This window comes from Tachyglossus aculeatus, chromosome 22 (genome assembly GCF_015852505.1).
Source record: "Tachyglossus aculeatus isolate mTacAcu1 chromosome 22, mTacAcu1.pri, whole genome shotgun sequence".
Lineage (NCBI taxonomy): Eukaryota > Metazoa > Chordata > Mammalia > Monotremata > Tachyglossidae > Tachyglossus > Tachyglossus aculeatus.
Genome location: NC_052087.1, coordinates 10,078,609 through 10,096,530, shown reverse-complemented (window position 1 = coordinate 10,096,530; position 17,922 = coordinate 10,078,609). Strand labels below are relative to the sequence as shown.

General features: G+C 43.4%; 1 protein-coding gene across 4 annotated transcripts in view; it reads left to right on the top strand.

Moving 5' to 3' along the window:
* FAR1 (fatty acyl-CoA reductase 1) overlaps window positions 1-15,154 on the top strand; it is a 104,384-nt gene extending 89,230 nt beyond the window's left edge. For 2 of the 4 annotated variants that reach the window (XM_038764004.1, XM_038764001.1), the window contains exons 9-12: window positions 1,452-1,623; window positions 7,746-7,875; window positions 10,946-11,073; window positions 12,013-15,154. In XM_038764004.1, coding sequence (XP_038619932.1) covers window positions 1,452-1,623; window positions 7,746-7,875; window positions 10,946-11,073; window positions 12,013-12,175 — 593 coding nt within the window. In that variant the 3' untranslated portion in view covers window positions 12,176-15,154. Of the gene's footprint in view, window positions 1-973; window positions 1,146-1,451; window positions 1,624-7,745; window positions 7,876-10,945; window positions 11,074-12,012 lie in introns of all 4 variants that reach the window. The other 2 variants (XM_038764002.1, XM_038764000.1) reach the window with 1 other exon arrangement.
* Window positions 15,155-17,922: the final 2,768 nt, after the last annotated feature.

Below are 17,922 nucleotides of genomic sequence, written 5' to 3'. Positions count from 1 at the left end.
CAATAAATACGATTGAATGAATGAATGAATGAACTAACACTGGGACTCGGGATCCATGTTAGTGATAGACGTGAGCCCGGCCCTTAAGGAAAGCCATGCCATTTGAAATAAATCCATTTCATACCCCGTTCTTCGGTAGGGAAAAATATTCCCCCTCTGGCTGCATTTGGAACATTTTTTAAAGTCTAGGCTTAGTACTAGAAACATCCAAGTTTATTTCAGTGATCGTGTTGGAGAATTCCACCCATTTTCTCTCATTTTAAATATGAGTTGATATTTTGAAATCCTGCATAAATTGGCACATGATCATTGTGTGCCCCCTTTAGAAAATATGGGGCGAGTACATTGGAACTGGTGCTGATAATCAGAATCCGAATGAGTGGGGAGTGGGTCTGATGAAAGACATTTTTTTGATTTTTAAATCAGAGAGAGGAGCTGAATTCACCCCCCCGAGAATTGGGTTGGAATTGCCACTTCTTGCCGAATGCCACATAGAGCTGTTTTGAACTCGAAGCATTCACAAGCACGGAGTGACGACAGTGACGATACTGTTGTCTTTTTTAAAGAAGTGCCGCGGTTTGAATCTGGGAAGTGGAACAGAAAGAAAAACCCGTGGCGAGGCGCAGTTATAAAGGAAACCGGTCTAGGTCAAGCCATGAAAGAAACTAGGATTTGGGTGATCACAGAAATGAATTTACTTCCCAAGCGCTCAGTACAGTGCTCTGCGCACAGTAAGTTCTCAATAAATACGATTGAATTAGAAAGGCAGACCACAAGCCACTGGAGTCGAGGGGGCTTCACTAAAGGGTAGAGAAATCTCGCCTTTGCGAAAAGGAATCTCAGGTGTTCTAAGGCTCTGACAGCAAGTAGTTGAATAGAGTTTAAAATGTAAGCGTCCGGTGTCAGATGTGATCGTTTTCAGAGCTGTTTACGTGGTGGTTATCAAAGCTGTCACACACCTTCTCTTTCTCAGAATACCATGTAATTTCCACTTTCAAGAGGAATCCTCTCGAACAGGCTTTCAGGCGGCCCAATGTAAATCTAACCTCCAATCACCTTTTATATCATTATTGGATTGCTGTGAGCCATAAGGCCCCAGCATTCCTGTATGATGTCTACCTCAGGATTACAGGAAGAAGTCCAAGGTAATGGTCGCTAACTCTTCGTCGTCTGTCCCCTCCGCCTGTCAGATCCCACCCACGGTCTTATTGCAAATGCACTTTCGTTTTGCAGTCTTCCCGTTTCCCGTTTCTGCTTACAGTTGGCAGCCGCTGCGACTAAAAAGATCCTTGATTCCAGACCTCTGCTCTGAGCGGAGAAGGTGGCAGGGCGGAGCCACCCGAATCGATGACGGATCTTTCCATCGAGGGGGGAATTCGAGAGCGGCCTGGCGTTCTTCCTCTGAATGACAAACGATGCTCAAATTGCTCTGACCCTTATTTTTCCTACAGGGAATTATGTAAATGTGTTCTTCAAGCTGAATCCTTTAAACCAGGTGTTCAGACGCCCCAATATTAAGTTCTATTCCAACACCCTCTTGATTCATTATTGGAAGGGAGTCAGACATATAATACCCGCCTTACTGCTCGATCTTGTCCTCAGGTTGACAGGTCAGAAACCGCGGTAAGGAGGAGGACGGTGCCGTCGGCACTGGGTATATGGGGATGGTGGCGGGAGCTTGCTGGACGGACGCGGAGTCTCTGGAATGAGCTGGACTCTGGCGTTACTAACCGAATGAAGCAATCACAATCGGGAGGCCAGGACATTTCTCAAGGAATCATTTCTTCTGGTGGCTGTCGATTCATCATCACCTCCACCAAAAAAAAGGAAAGAAGAAAAAACTTGATCATTCCTAGAAATGCCCGGCACCGAGGTTGTCATTGCCATTATAAGCTGAAAACAAACCACCGGTCAAAAGTCCCGGGGACGTGGTAGGGGGGGAGGGGGGGCGGGGACCTTAGGGGACGGTGAAGGGTAGTCGGTGAAAGTCAAAAGGTCGGTACACTCTCTGTTGGAGGAGACGGGGCATTTCGAGGGAATGAATTATTTGAAATAATGTCAGCTGCCCCTTCAGCTTATAATAGAGTGATCGTAGAATATGACTAATTTTTCAAATTGGGAAAATGGCACCAATTAAAAGAACACGCATACTAGATTGGAGATGAACGTGCTTTTTCCACTTTGTTTTTCTTTTAGCTTCATTTGCCTTGTCTTCATTATCTCCTCAGAGTGATTACAAATCCCTCTGAAAATGCTTATTTTCCAACTGCATTGGTACTTTAGCAGAGTCTTTGGAAGAATTTGACAGATGTGACTTTCAAGATTCTAGGTTTTAGAATTTTCAAAACAACGTTTTTAGGCACATGTACATTTGTGTGTGTACATTATATATATATAGGCAGGGGTATGTATAATATATAAATGCATAAGATCACCAGCTTATTAAAAAAAGTCAGTTTTTTTTGGATCCAGCTCCATGTGTTAACTGCCCCGTTAAGATAGAGGAAATGGACGTCAACTATGTTCAAATTGGGATGTCCCCTTTCTTACCATTGTGATGTGCTGGACAGAATTCACAAAAACATCAAAAACCTCCAAGAACTGTTCATTCTAAGGGTCTAGCGTCTGCATCCACGTGTAGAGATTATTGTCCGACTATTTATTACCCCCTCCCTCCACTTCATCTACAACAGTTAGTAATTGGGTATTTATATGTAAGCCGTTAGAATGCAATTACCTCAGTCGAACAGAGTGATTCTAAGAAGGACCACTTTGAAATACACGAGCCGGAAGAAGTTTACATTCCCTAGGTCAGACCAGTGTCACTCTCTCTCCACCTGTCCCTCTCTATAATAATAATAATGATGGCATTTATTAAGCGCTTACTATGTGCAAAGCACTGTTCTAAGCACTGGATAGGAAGGTGTAGGACTGATACTCTCCCAGATGGGCAGTTAAAGCCCTGTGAACAGAAGGGGACAAACAGAAACATTTAAATCAGGAATGACTTATCGTGCTTTGGGGTTTAAATGTCGATCTGGTAACATTTTGCAATTTGAAAAGAAATCAAAAATCAGTCCAAAAGACAGAGTTAGAAAAGATTACCCTGAGCCTGCATGAAAATCAAGGATGCATAATTTAAAGCCATTTGGAAATTTAAGACGGCAGGAAGCCAGCTCTTGCGTGAAATCAGAGAAAAATCAAACTCAAAATGTGAAAAAGATTTCCTCCAAGAGCTTGCAAAACATTGTTTGCTTCCTTTGAAAAACAGCGTCCTTAGGTGACAATATAAACTGTTGATTTCAACAACCTCTGAAGCATTTGCTTTATTGAGCTTTCCATTTGCAAGAATGTGAATAATTATTTTTGAAATATACATAAATGGCATAACATGATTTTAGAAAGTTGATGGTTGAAAAAGATTCTAGAATTTTGTCTCCTAGTATATATTACTGTTGAGAAGGGAAGAGTCAATACCACTGTTTTAATTTTGTAATTGAAAGTGACACCAAAGTATTTCTCGACTTCATATCAGCATTAGGGCCTTTGATTTTGAGATTTTCCAATAAAAAAAAGAAATCTTAAGTAAAATACCCACCCACAAGGCACCTACTAATTTTTCCAAATTTCCAAAGACCAAACTTGCATCTCTTTTTAAACTAATTTGGGGTCTAGTGTTTATCCACCCCATAATGGCACGGGACGTTAAGGTTTAAAACACCTCCCCCCTTGCCTCCTCCCCTCCCTACCCCAATCCCGACACCAGTGCAAAAATCTCCAAAGCTGATGAGCAAGAGGACAGCATAAAGTGTTGGCGTGACTTTGAGGGCAGAGGAGTTCAGTCAATGTTGAATTTCCTTGAGGTGGAAATTTTTTAGAACTGGTCTCGTAGAACATTCAATCAGTGGTATTTATTGAGCACTTGCAGTGTGCAGAGCACTGTACAAAGCGCTTGGGAGAAAACAATATAGCAGAGTTGGTAGACATGTTCCCTGCCCACAAGGAGCCGACAGTGTAGAGGGGAAGTGTTAATATACGTCTTCCTTTATGGGTAACTTTCAACTTGCAAAAGTGAATTAATTCTCTCCATTCAGTGCTTCTCATGCTCTACTGAATGGCAGCCAAGCAGAATCTCCTTCTGCCATTCCCATCTGCTGGGTGTTAGTTTGTGTTCATCGTACCCTCTAGGATGCATTCTAGTTTGTTACGTGATGCAGGATACTTCATTCTCCCATAGCCCCTCTCCCACATTAGTAACCAGAGCTCTGGATGGTGACCTCATTTTAACAGACGAAAGCCTTGGGAGTTGTTTTCAGGCCCAAACCTAGCAGATGAGAATTCAACCAAGACAGTAACTTTAAATGACCCGAAATTCATCCTTTCTCGAGATAAACAGTTCTTGAGCAGCACTATTTCATCTCAACTTTTTCAACGCGAAAAGGTCACCATCCAAAAGATCCATCACCCCCCAGTTAGGCACGGCCCCGGTAACTACTGTAGTGAAACTGCAGGAAAGCATCTTCAGGGAAGCATCCAGTCCGTGAAGGCCAGCGTACAGATCCCCACTCAGAAAGGAGAACTGGCATCTGTCCAACTCTCCTAACCCCAAATGTTCGAGACGTTCATCCTGAGGCCGTCAGGCCTTTATCGATCGGTGATATTTATCGAGCGCTTACTGTGTGCCGAGCACTGTACTAAGCGCTTGAGAGAGTACACGTCAATGGAGTTGGCAGACACGTGCCCTGCCAACAACGAGCTTACTGTCTGAAGGGAAAAATGACCCCGTTCCACCTTCAGTGGAATGAAGGTTATTCAGCTTTTTCCTTCTGACTCACTTTAAGGCCTTTCTGACAGGGCGAAAGTCGCTCTCCCCTCCCTTGCCCGCCATCATGGGATTTGAGAGCAGCTGCTACTGCTACCACTTGGAAGGACTTAGGTTTAATTTGGAGCTATGTCGGGCGTCGTCATGGAGGCCCCGTTGGCCTGGTGTGTCCCATGGTGACTCTGTCTCTGTTGGCGTTGTTTCCATTCATTGATTCATTCAGTCATATTTATTGAGCACTTAATATGTGCAAAGCACTGTACTAAGCACTTGGGAGAATACAGTATAGCAATAAACAGACACATTCCCTTCCCATAATCAATCAATCAATCCATCAATCGTATTTATTGAGCGCTTACTGTGTGCAGAACACTGTGCTAAGCGCTTGGGAAGTACAAGTTGGCAACATATAGAGACGGTCCCTACCCAACAGTGGGCTCACAGTCTGGAAGGGGACTAGAAGCCCCATAAGGGGCTTACAGTGTACAGGGGGATACAAACGTCAATATAAATAAATTACAGATATGGACATAAGTTTTACCTGACCTACTTTGTATATTGGTAATCTCCAATTTCTGTTTCTCACCATTTCCCTCCTCACCCCCACCCATTTGGCTTGGGAACCATCTTTTCCTCAAAAGAGCACTCCCTAGCCCAAGAGTTTTCCGGGGCCTCAAAGGATCTGGTGTTTTGGTTTTGGGTTTTTTTTGTTTTGTTTTGTGTTTTTGAAACCCCACGGCGTTTGCCCACTCCAGAGCCATCTTTCCAGGGTAAGACTTGGGGAATTCTGAGTTCTCTTTGTGACAAGAGACCAAGGCTTGGAATTTTTCATCCTGTTTGGCATTTTAGTGGTGCAGGCCACTTTGGGTGTACTGTTTTCCAGGGGTACCATATATGGGGTATCATATATATTCCCAAGCACTTAGTACAGTGCCCTGCACACAGTAAGCGCTCAATAAATACGATTGAATGAATGAATATATATATTTAGAGAGAGAGATTTACATATACAGTATGTAAATGTATAAATTTATAAATTGCATTTATAGTGTTAATCTCTTACTATGGGTCAAACACTGTTCTAAGCACTGGGGTAGGTAAGTAAATTAGGTTGGGCATTGTCCCTGTTCCACATTCATTCAGTTGTATTTATTGAGCATTTACTGTGTGCAGAGCACTGTACTAAGCACTTGGGAGCAGACAGTACAATAATAGAGACATTCGCTGCTTTTCACATGGGGCTCACAGTCTAAGAAGGAAGGAGAACTGAGACACAGAGAAGTAGACTTGCCCAAGGTCACAAAGCAAGCAACTGGCAGAGCTGGGATTAGAACCCAGGTCCTCTGACTCCAGACTCATTCTCTTTCCACTAGGCCACGCTGCTTTTCAAAGACCAGGGTTAACTCGTATTGCCACTATCAGAACTTCGGTGTTGAAGCATGTGGAATGAGTCATTTGAGCCTCCCTTTTTAAACCAGTCTGTCTGCAGTGGAGTTGCAACATTTAACCCGCTCATTTTTAAAGCCTTTTAAAATGCGTTTGGTTAATCACCACCGCTCCAGGTTGGGAATTCTAAAATTGAATTGGTTTTTATAGACTCTTGCTTCAAGTTCAGGTATACGTGTAAAACCGTATCCCTATAGGCATTTTGTCTGGGGAGTGACAGAATTTTTTCTTGCTTTTTCTGCTTATGCCAAGTATTTTTTGGGTGGGTGGGGGGCCACTATTGAAAGCATAACATTGTCTTCCCCTCACTTTAAATATGACTGTCCAAGTAAATATGTAAAACTTCCAGTTAAGAGCACGTTCTTATTTATGCTGACTTAGTACAGGCCCTGGCACATAGTAAGCAATTAACAAATACCATAAAACTGAACAAACAAACAAACAAACAAAAACCAGCACCCTGAGAATTCAATATACAATTCAATTTATGCTGACTTTTTAGTATCACTACTAAAACGTAAATCCTTACTATGAGTCAATCCCTAAACTAAGCCCGGGGTAGAGATGAGATATTCACCATCCCCATGATGCTCACCGTCTCAGTAGCGGGGAGAACAGGTAATGAATTCCCATTTTAGGGATGAGGAAACTGTGGCATGGAGAAATTAAGCGACTGACACAAGCAGGCAAGTGGCAGAGCCATGACATTGCCATATGTATTAGAACTCATTCATTTTCATTCATTCAATCATATTTATTGAGTGTTTACTGTGTGTGGAGCACTGTACTGAGTGCTTTGGAGGGTACAGTACACAATTAAACAGACATTGTAGGAAGCGTGGGAGGGTGTGGGAGAAATGTTGATTTTTGTGCCTACCTAATTTGGCAAGTTTTCTTCATTAAAGGTCCCTGGCCTAATTGGACCTCCAGATGATCCTAAGGGAAATGATGCCAATCAGTCCGTAGGGTGAAATTCCATGTCCCGAAGGGTTTGAAAAAATTGTAGAGTTAAATGGCAAATGAATATTTCTGCACACTTTCTTCTTCCTGATCTAAAATATTTGGTTAGCAAGTGTCTCTCTTGGCCGTTGCTGGTCACAGATTATCCGCGTTCTGAATTTTACGGAAAAATTTTCCGGGGTAGTCGCGGCCTGTCCTAATAAGGGATTAAACAAACAAAAGAATATGTTAATTTTCCCTCGGTTCTTTTCCGCAACCCCAAACATCCTTTTAATCTGTACCAAATGGGAATTGGCTGCTTCAAGATATAGCATTCTTTTTGATTCACAAAATTCATCATCTAATAAGTTGCAGAAATATTCTTATTTCCTGCTGTTTTTCTGTTGGGGGCCCTCTGGGTAGTGCATTCGCCTCTTGATGTCAACGTGCATTTTGTCGGGGGAATTGTTTGGTTTTGGTGGTGATGGGATTTGGGGATTTCTGCAAGAAGTAACTCTCAATCTTTCTTCGAATGTAGGATGATGAAAACAATAACTCGTCTTCATAAGGCAATGGTGTTCCTAGAGTACTTCACAAGCAACTCTTGGGTGTGGAATACTGATAATGTCAATATGTTAATGAACCAACTGAACCCCGAAGATAAAAAGGCAAGTGTTCGCTACCAGGGGTGGGAAAAAAAGAAATGTCTCATAATTCTATTTCTCACATAAAGTTCCAAGGAATACAAGTCGCGCGGACTATGCATACTCTGAAAATGTGGATTTATTTAACCAATCTCGTCACCCAATGCACTTTTGCCAACCCCTGAATCCCGGGCTTTTGGTCACAAGCTGTGTCACATCAGAACCAGTTAAAGACCTTCTTTCACAGTTCATTAAATTTATTGGATCGTATTTATTGAGCACTTACTGTGTGCAAAGCACTGCACTAAGCAATTGGGGGAGTACATTACAACAATAAACAGATGCATTCCCTGCCCTCAACAAACTTACAGTCTAGAGGGGGAGATGGACATTATGACAAAGCATGGTCATCTACCTCTATTTGGCTTTCCTAATCCAGCCTTGAGCAGGACCAGTCTCAGGGTGCTGGTTTTTGTTTGTTTGTTTGTTTGTTTGTTCAGTTTTATGGTATTTGTTAATTGCTTACTATGTGCCAGGCCCTGTACTAAACAATGGGGTAGATACAAGCTCACCAGATTGAATCCAGCCTAAGTCTCAAGTGGGATGCACTGTCTTATTCCCCGTTTTACAGATGTGGGAACTGAGGCACGATGTGGGAACAAAGTGACTCACCCAAGGTCACGCAGCAGACGAGTGGTGGAGCCACGATTAGAACCCAGGTCCTTGTGTCTCCCAGTCTGTGCCCTATCCAACAGGCCACACGAAAGAGTCCGAGCTTGAGAGTCAGAGGCCATGGGTTCTAATCCTGGCTCTGCCACTTGTCAGCTGTGTGACTTTGGGCAATTCACTTAACTTCTCTGTGCCTCAGTTACCTCATCTGTAAAATGGGCATTAAGACTGTGAGCCTCAGGTAGGACAATCTGATGACCTTGTGTCATCCCCCCAGTGCTTAGAACAGTGCTTTGCACATAGTAAGCGCTTAACAAATACCAAAATTATTATTCTCTGTGCTGCTAGTTGTGAGCTTTTAGCAAGATGGGGAGAACAGTGTGTGGTGAGGGGCCAGTAACTTCCCTGCTGCATCTCTGACAGGGCGAAATCCTCTTCATTCAAGTACCCCGAAAACAACTCTTGCTTTAGGGAAGATGGTCTATCAACTCTTGTTATGTCAACTTCTCCCAAGTGCTCAATAAATGCCACAGATCGATTGTTTGATTCTAGTGTCAGCCTGACCAGATCGAATCTGTTAATTGATATCGGTGTGACCGAAGTCTAGTAATGTTCCGTAATAATTGCAGTATCTGTTCAGTGCAGACTGTTCATTCATTTGTATTTATTGAGCCCGTACCGTGTGCATATAGCTTTAATTCTATTTGTTCTGCCGATTTTGACACCTATCTACGTGTTCTGTTTTGTTGTCTGTCTCCCCTTTTTAGACTGTGAGCCCGTTGTTGGGTAGGGACCGTCTCTATGCGTTGCTGACTTGTACTTCCCAAGTGCTTAGTACAGTGCTCCGCACACAGTAAGCGCTCAATAAATACGATTGAATGAATGAATGCAGAGCGCTGTGCTGAGTGCTTGGGAGAGTACCTTACGACAATAGACACGTTCCCTGCCCACAACGAGTTTACAGTCTAGAGAGTTAAGATCATCCCAGGTGGAACTCAATCCCACAATCCCTGGTTTAGGAGGCCAGTGCCTTATCCATTAGGCTACCAGGACTACCTGGCAAACCCTGTCTTAGCGCAGGATAGATTCAGAGTTTTCAGGTAAGGCCCACAGTATAGTTGTCTTCTTCCTTCTTTAAATAATTGCCTGTGAGTGAGAACTGGATGAATCACTTCTGCAGTTAGAAATGGAATAATGGTTCTCGACTTCGTATGTACCTGGGGTGACGGTGTCATTTCAGTTGGTCTGGTTTCTGATGCAGGTTTGGTTGGGGGATGAAATCAGAGGCATTACTTTTATTTGTGCCCTTATAGGGTAGAAACCACTGACAGGAATTGAGAAGCAGCGTGACCCTTGAGGATACACACAAGCTTGGGACCTAAATTCTAATCCCGGCTCCACTGCTTTGTCTGCTGTACAATCTTGGACAAGTCACTTCACGTCTCTGGGCCTCAGTTACCTCATCTGTGAAATGGGGAATTACTGTGAGCCCCTTATGGGACAGGGACTGTGTCCAACCTGATTAACTGGTATACAAAAATCAAAGACTTTAGCTTGTGGGAGGGATAACGGCAAAGGGCTGGTGGTTTGTTTTGGGTTTTCTTTTTGTTTTCCATTTTAAAGCTTGTTTAAGCATGATACTTTAAAGTAAGAAATGCTGTGCACTGTCAGTAATATTTGTGTAGCCTCTTTGAAAGAGCATGGGCCTTGGAGCCAGAAGTCCTGGGTTGTAATCTTGGCTCCGCTGTCTGTCCTCAGTGTGACCTTAGGAGATCATTTAGCTGCTCTGTGCCTTAGTCTCCTCATCTGCAAAATGGGGGTGAAATTCCCTTTCGTCTGATTTAGCCTGTGAACCCCTTGCGGGACAGGGACTGGGTCCAACCTGACTATTTTTTATCTATTTAGCCCTTAACAAGTACCCTAATAATAATATTATTAAGTAAAGGGCATGATGAATCAGTCAGTCAGTGGCATTTATTGAGCACTTACTGTGTGCAGAGCACTGTACTAAGCGCTTGGGAGAGTAGATCATAACAGAGTTGGTAGACACATTCCCTGCCCAAAACGGGCTTGCAGTCTAGAGGTATGAACAACTCAGTAATTAGGAGCCAGAGAGGGCCATGCACCCTTCTGGAAATTTCTACGTAGGGAGCTAGGGCTGGTTGCAAATGCTCAATCTTAATTTTCCTTGGCCATCACCCCTCCACCCCTTCACCCCGCAACCTGTTCACCCCACAGCACCCACTGTGACCCCAGATTTGGAAAAAAGTAGTCCACTTCCTCCTCCACTTCTCTCTTGGGTCCCGGCCCCTCTGCAATCCTTAACGTTGGAAGAGGATAAAAAGCCATCCCTCTTCCATTCATTAAGTGCTTTTCTATCGTTTTTGACAAAGCCTAACATGGAGTCAAAATCTCTTTTATCCAGACATTTAATATTGATGTGCGACAGTTGCACTGGGCAGAATATATAGAAAACTACTGTATGGGAACTAAGAAATATGTGTTGAATGAAGAAATGTCTGGTCTCCCCGCAGCTAGAAAACACCTGAACAAGTAAGTTTATTTTGGATTTATTTCATCCCTTGTGGGTTTCTGCCCCCACTTTGATTCTGGTCTGTCAAACCCGTCTTCTGTCGTTCATTCAGTGGTATTTATTGAGCACTTACGATGTGCAGAGCACTGTACTAAGCATTTTGGGGGGAGTAACATGATTCTTGGCTTGAAGCAGTGTTGTAGTACATCTAAAATTTAGGAAGATTCCCAGAGCTTAGTAGTGAGGATGATATTTGACTTAGAATGGGATGCCGAGCTGCCAAGTCTACTTAGATTTCAAGCAGTTTGTTTTCCCCACTGAGGTGGATTTGTCTGTTGTTGAAGCTTCAGTCAGATGCACGATTTCAGCACTGACAGATCCCTGCCTGGGAGTCAGAAGGAGCTGGGTTCTAATGCTGGCTCCGCCACTTGTCTGCTGTGTGATCTTGGGCAAGTCACTAAGCTTCCGCATCTTATGGCTTTAGCATTCCATCTTATTTAACGAACAGTCTTCCATAACCCTGATAAAGTGTTTTGAATTAAAATGCCCTCCATTGCATGCATTACCACTGGGGCCGGTCATGACATCAGACATACCACGTCAGAGAGCTCCAGTAAAGAAAATGGGAGTTTTCCTCACGTTCATGGTCAGATTTAATGTACATCAAATGGGAAAGCAAGAGACTTCCAGATAAGGAGCGTAATTCTGAAAACTTGAGGAGAGCAGGTAAAGGGGACAGACGGGTTTTCAGAGTGGCAATGCTTGGTTCTATTAGATCTTAATAGTTTTCTTATCCATTGGGTGGATGGCAGCCTTTTGCTTCATCTTCAGTAGTTCAAACAGATCTTAAACCAGTAGAGGACTTTGGTGTTTCACAAGATTTCGAGCCACACCGTGGAACCTCTAGGACTTGAGAATGTTTAATTTTGCTTTTTGATTTCCTTGATCCTTTTTTCCAGGTTGCGGAACATCCGTTACGGCTTCAATACTATCCTTGTGATCCTGATCTGGCGTATTTTTATTGCGAGATCACAAATGGCACGAAACATCTGGTACTTTGTGGTTAGTCTGTGTTACAAGTTTCTGTCCTACTTCCGAGCATCCAGCACTATGAGATACTGAAGAAGAGAATTTAGCATTAGGACATCTATGCATTTAGTGGTCTAACTGCACAAAAACCTGTAAACTGTACTTAGTCATCTCATGTTTTGTCAAGACATTAAACCATCTTAGTTCTGAGGTGTGAAGTAAATTACAGTACAATGTATGTAACCTAGAAATGTGTATTCTCCTGAAGACCTAGAAGATGTAAACAGGTGGATTGCCTGAATTAGCCAAGAATCTGGTGAGAACCCCAAAGCCACGGTTTAACATTTGACCTGGGTAGAAAAGCGAAAAGAGAAAAGGAAAGCAAGTAAAGACCGCTGACCAGTTTAACTGTGCAATCCTGGAACACGTTAACGAGAATCCGTTTTAACGTAGTGAATTTCTAAGTGTCGTTTTCCGTGCTGTGGGAACGCTCGATTGGACATAACTGTCGGTTTAGTTGGGTGTCCTAATGTTTTGATTCCTTCATAACTGAACGAAAGGGTTTTTAGTCTGGTTAAAATCCCATCTGAACTGATGGTGCCCTTTTTTTTTTCTCCCATAAGCTACCATCGGCTCTCAAACACGACTGCCCTTTTCTCATTTTCTCCATATTTGTTTGTCCAATGATAGATATGTTGTAATCACTTCCACGTTTCAGTTGTGCCTTTGCAATTGAAAGTCTGCTTAGTCTATTCCAAATGCACTATTGGACTTCAGTGGGTTTCAGAACCCAGGCCTCCTGTTGGGTTTTCCTTGTTTTTAAAAAAAGAACTAGTAAAATAAACTTAACTGAGGGGTTTTAACATTAGAGTAAATAGAGATGCCAGCTGTTAAGCTTTCTCTTTTTCAAACGATCATGCAATTAGAACCAACCCTGAGGGGTGTGATTTATCTTTCGAAGCATATGAGGATTTCTTGAGAAACGTCACTGGAACTGTCCCCACGTCTTTGGCGTCCCTGTTTATAAAAACAAAGCAAAGCTCCAGTCCCAGAATCTTTAAAGGCCACTCTTTCCAACGACAGCCGGAGTGTGCATTTTACAAAAGAAGAATGAATTTGCATACAGTAATACCGTCTTCAAAACAAAAAAATTGTCCAGCATGTAAGCACATAACTAATTTTAAAACAAACTGACTTTCTTCAAGAAAAGTGACTAATGCTTCAAAAATGACGTGTGTTAAATCAAATAAAGGCCTTTATTAATATTCCACTATTAGTAGCAAGCTGTTGACTGAAGTTGAAGATCCCGCCTAATTTCTTCTGCATGTGACTTTAGCTTTAGGAAAAAAATGCAAAGGTAATACATACTTGTGGAAAGAAAAAGGTGGGTTATATTTTTAATGACCCATTATGAATTCCCTTAAATATCCCTCAAATTTTGCATCGTATGGCTTTAGAATTCCATCTTATTTAACAGACGGTCCTCCGTAACCCTGATGAAAGTGTTTTGAATTAAGATGATCAAGTTGTACGTACTGTACTTAAATCATCATCAGCGTGTCTTTAAACATATCTACAGAGGAAATTTGCCATAGAAAAGATGAGGTGCAACTAGGTACACTTGGATATTTTCTTTGTCAGTTCATATACTCTGTGTATAAAAAGCTTATTTTGTTATTGTTGTGAAAAGGATCTATAATGGAAAATACCTTTATGGAGGTGTAGAACTCATTTGGGGGAAAAAAACGCTTCTGAGTCGAAGCTAAACTTTCTGTAGTAAAGACTATAACCATGTTACACTCCTTTTAAGACACCCTGCGTATATTCTTGGAAATGTTGCTCTAAATTCTCTGGTCCAGGACCACAGCCTCAACTGGGTGTGCGAGACCATTGGATGCTGGCTAAAAATGGAATAAATAAATGATGGCTCCTTTTGATTTTTTTTTGAAGTGCTCCATGCAGTTAATGTTCCTACTCTGAGGCGATAAACGGCCTCCCCAAATACCCTCCCGAATTGGATCGGAAATTAACTGTGGCTGAAATGTAGACTGCAGAACGTGCCTCGAACCAGGCCCATCATGTGTCCAACTTGCGTGTGAATTTGCGGGGAGCTTCTACTGTTGTATGGTACTCTCCCAAGCGCTCAGTGCAGTGCTCTGCTCACAGTAAGCACTCAATAAATATGAATGATTAATTGGCAGGACTGCGAAATGTATCGAAGAGGGTACGCGCGCCGTGTGTGTGTATGTTGGTGTTGAGTGACTGCATTATTCTCCACGTAGCCTCATTTTTTTTAATTTTTTTTTTAAACTCCCCAATTCCTTTATCGTGCAGCCGGGAGGATATACTGAAGTCACCAAACTCACTTCTCTCGTTCTGAATGCCGCTCCGTAGAGAAAGCTATCGAGTAAATTAGTCGTGCGCACGTACATCGTTGTGAAACCTAAAGAGCCGTTACTCTTTCAACCTCGTAAACTTTTGACACTTTCAGATCCGACCCGAACCTTCGTAAAGGTTTTGGAAACTCCAGCCCTCTGTACCGTGGGGCTGGTTGGAGGTGGACTTGGGTTTTCATGTTAATTTCTCCCCGAACCTGAGCGCCTGGAATTCCTACCACGGTCGGTCAGGGCAGATTTGAGAAATCGTCGGTTTCATGTGAGCGGCGCGGCCCTGTCAGTTGGTTTCCAGCCAGGGTCCTGTGATAGTGGTGATTGCAGGTGTTCCTTGTTTGGAACATTCTCAGTGTCATTGTAACCTGCCAGATCAGTAGGGACCCCGCGACGCTGCTCTGTCCTTTAACTCCTAAAAGAAAGCACACCGAAACCTTATCTGCTGAGTAGGAATGTTAATTTTGGAATAAACAGCCATTGAACATGTATGCTAAAGCTCGGGACCAGGGAAATGTGCATTCATCATTCTGTGTCCTTACACCTTTCCCCTTGCGCTCCCCTGTTTCAGGAACCATTCTTCTCAAAGCAAAATGGAACTCCGTCATTTTTTCTAAGATTTAAATAGAAGCGTTTATTGGGTGCCTTTGTTTGTAAACCAAAAATAATAAATGAATCCCTAGAACTGTTGTTGTAGTTTTCTTTGAAGAGCTTCCCGTTTTCCAGGGTCGGTGTTTGTGTTTAGAGGATCCACCGCTCCCTGGATTCTCTCCTCCCTCCCAATTTTCAGTTTGAGGAATTTTCACTTCCTTTCCTATAAAAATCCTGCCTTTGCTTGAGGTGGTTGAATGCTAAACTTCACCTCTTCTCTCTCTCTCTCTCTCTCTCTCTCTCTCTCTCTCTCTCTCTCTCTCTCTCTCTCTCTGCCCCCTCTCCTTTCCTGTCTCCTTGTAATTCTGCCCAACCCCACACTGTTCCCTGGATTTTTCTGTTCTAAATCTGTCTCTGTTTTACCTGTCTCTCCTCCCCCTCCCATCTCCTCTTTCTTTGTCCTTCCTCCTCCTCCACTCTCCTCCTCCCTACCCAGTGTGTGTCCTCATTTCCCTTCTGATCCTTTTCCTCAGCTGCACTGTCTCTCCCTGACTTTCTGAGAGTCACTACCAGCTCCAGTTATGTTAGCTGCAATGCACCTCCCCGCCCACCCACACTCCCGGTTTGTCGTTTTCAGCTTCTTCCTCTCTCCCCCGCCCTCCCTCAAAGTCAAACTGCCAGAAATTTGGAATGCCAGGAATTTGGATTGCCACCCGGGCCTGTAGGGAAGGCCGAAGACCGATGCCCAATCATGGCATCATTATGGTCAGGTGCCACCTCCTTTGGTTTCGGGGAGGAATTGGGGAGGTCGAGCTGAAGGGGTTTGGAGAGTTGGTGACTGTCTCAGCTCTCAGCTCACCTTGCCCTTTGGGGCTGCACTTCTGTCCTGGTCCCAAGACCCTGGGTCGTCCAGCGCATAGAACAGTACTTTGCATACAGTAAGCGCTCAATAAATGCTATCATTATTATTATTATTATTATTATCCAATCAGCATGCTTGAAGTCAATCAGCTGGTGGCCTGGGCTATCACCCCAAGCTTGCTACCGAATTAAAACTGGGCCACTTTGGCCCTTGATCTGCTTAACTTTCTGCCTATTCTTGGTTAAGGGACAATAAGTTTTGTGTTCCTGTGTTTCTCTTCAGCCAAGCTAGCCAATACGAGTTGTTTCCCCAACAGTTCCCAAGACCACCTCCCGTCACAGGAAGGGATTGTGTCTGTTCCGTTGTTATATTGTACTCTCCCAAACGCTTAGTACAGTGCTCTGCACAAGGGAAGCACTCAATAGATATTGACTGACTTGTGAGTTCCCCGAGGGGCCGGGCTTTCCTTAAGGGGGAGGGGTCCCATGAGCTGAGCTCTTAAAGGCTTCACATTTGCTCAGTGAAATTTGAGGGCTACTGTGTGCAGAGCACTGTGCTAAGCGCTTGGGAGAGGACAATCCAACAGAATTAGCAAGACAAGTTTCCTGCTCACATTGAACTTACAGTCCTCAGCCCAGGCAGGACATTTCACTATGGGCTAGAAGGAGACTGTCAGTCAAGTGTATATAAGCTTATTGTGGGCAGGGATGACAACCAACTCCATTGTACCGTACTAAGCGCTTGGGAGAGTATAATACAACCAAATTAGCAGATACATTCAGAGAGCTTCCTTCCGTTCAGGTATTCCACTTGTAAAGAAATAAGCTCACTTAAAGCAGGGGTCAACTCACTGGAAACGTCCAGCGCTTAATACAGTGCTCTGCACACAGTAAGCGCTCAATACATATGATTGAATGAATGAATGCCTTCTCTAACCTGGTTCAACCAACCCTCAGGGATTCTACCTCCATGTGGAGGTACTTGGGGCTGACTTCACTCCCCTGCACAAGGAACATTGACATTTGAAGATAAGAACCATCCTAATTCTGCGTGGTAACTCCCAAATCCATCTGCAAGGCACAATCAACGAAGATATTGATTTGCTTCTATCCACCCCAGCGCTCAGTACATGCCTGACACACAGTGAGCACTTATGAAATACCACAATTATTATTATTAAGCACTTACTGTGGGCCGAGCCCTATGCTCAGTGCTTGGCAGAGTACAATATAATAATAATAGCATTTGTTAAGCACTTACTGTATGCCAAGCGCTAGAGTTGGTAGACATGATCCCACTCTCAATGAGCTCATACATCTTCCACCTAATATTAAATACTGAAATCATGCACTATCAATCAATCGTGGTATTTATTGAGTGCTTACAGGGCAGGGGCCGTTTTTAGCTGCTCCCATGCCTTCCAGGGATTGAATTTCTGCCTTAATCTTTATGTGAGGGGGAAGGGGGAGGAAGGGTCCGCCACAAAAGTGGAAGTAAAATGATTGCCCTGCCCAATGGTTTCAGCATGAGGTACCAGTAATTCCATTTTTCTGCAGGAACAATGATGGTATTCATTAAGTGCTTACTTTGTGCCGAGCACTGTTCCAAGCACTGGGGTAGACACAAGGTAACCAGGTTGTCCCACGTGGGGCTCACAGTCTTAATCCCCATTTTACAGATGAGGTAACTGAGGCACAGAGAAGTGGAGTGACTTGCCCAAAGTCACACAGCTGACAAGTGGCGGAGCTGGGATTAGAACCCACGACCTCTGATTCCCAAGCCCAGGCTCTTTCCACTAAGCTAGCCTTTAATAATAATAATAATGAGGGCATTTGTTAAAACGCTTACTATGTGCCAAGCACTGTTCTAAGTGCTAGGGTAGATACAAGGTAATCAGGTTGTCCCATGTGGGGCTCGCAGTCTCAATCCCCATTTTACAGATGAGGTAACTGAGGCACAGAGAAGTGACTTACCCAAAGTCACACAGCAAATAAGTGGCA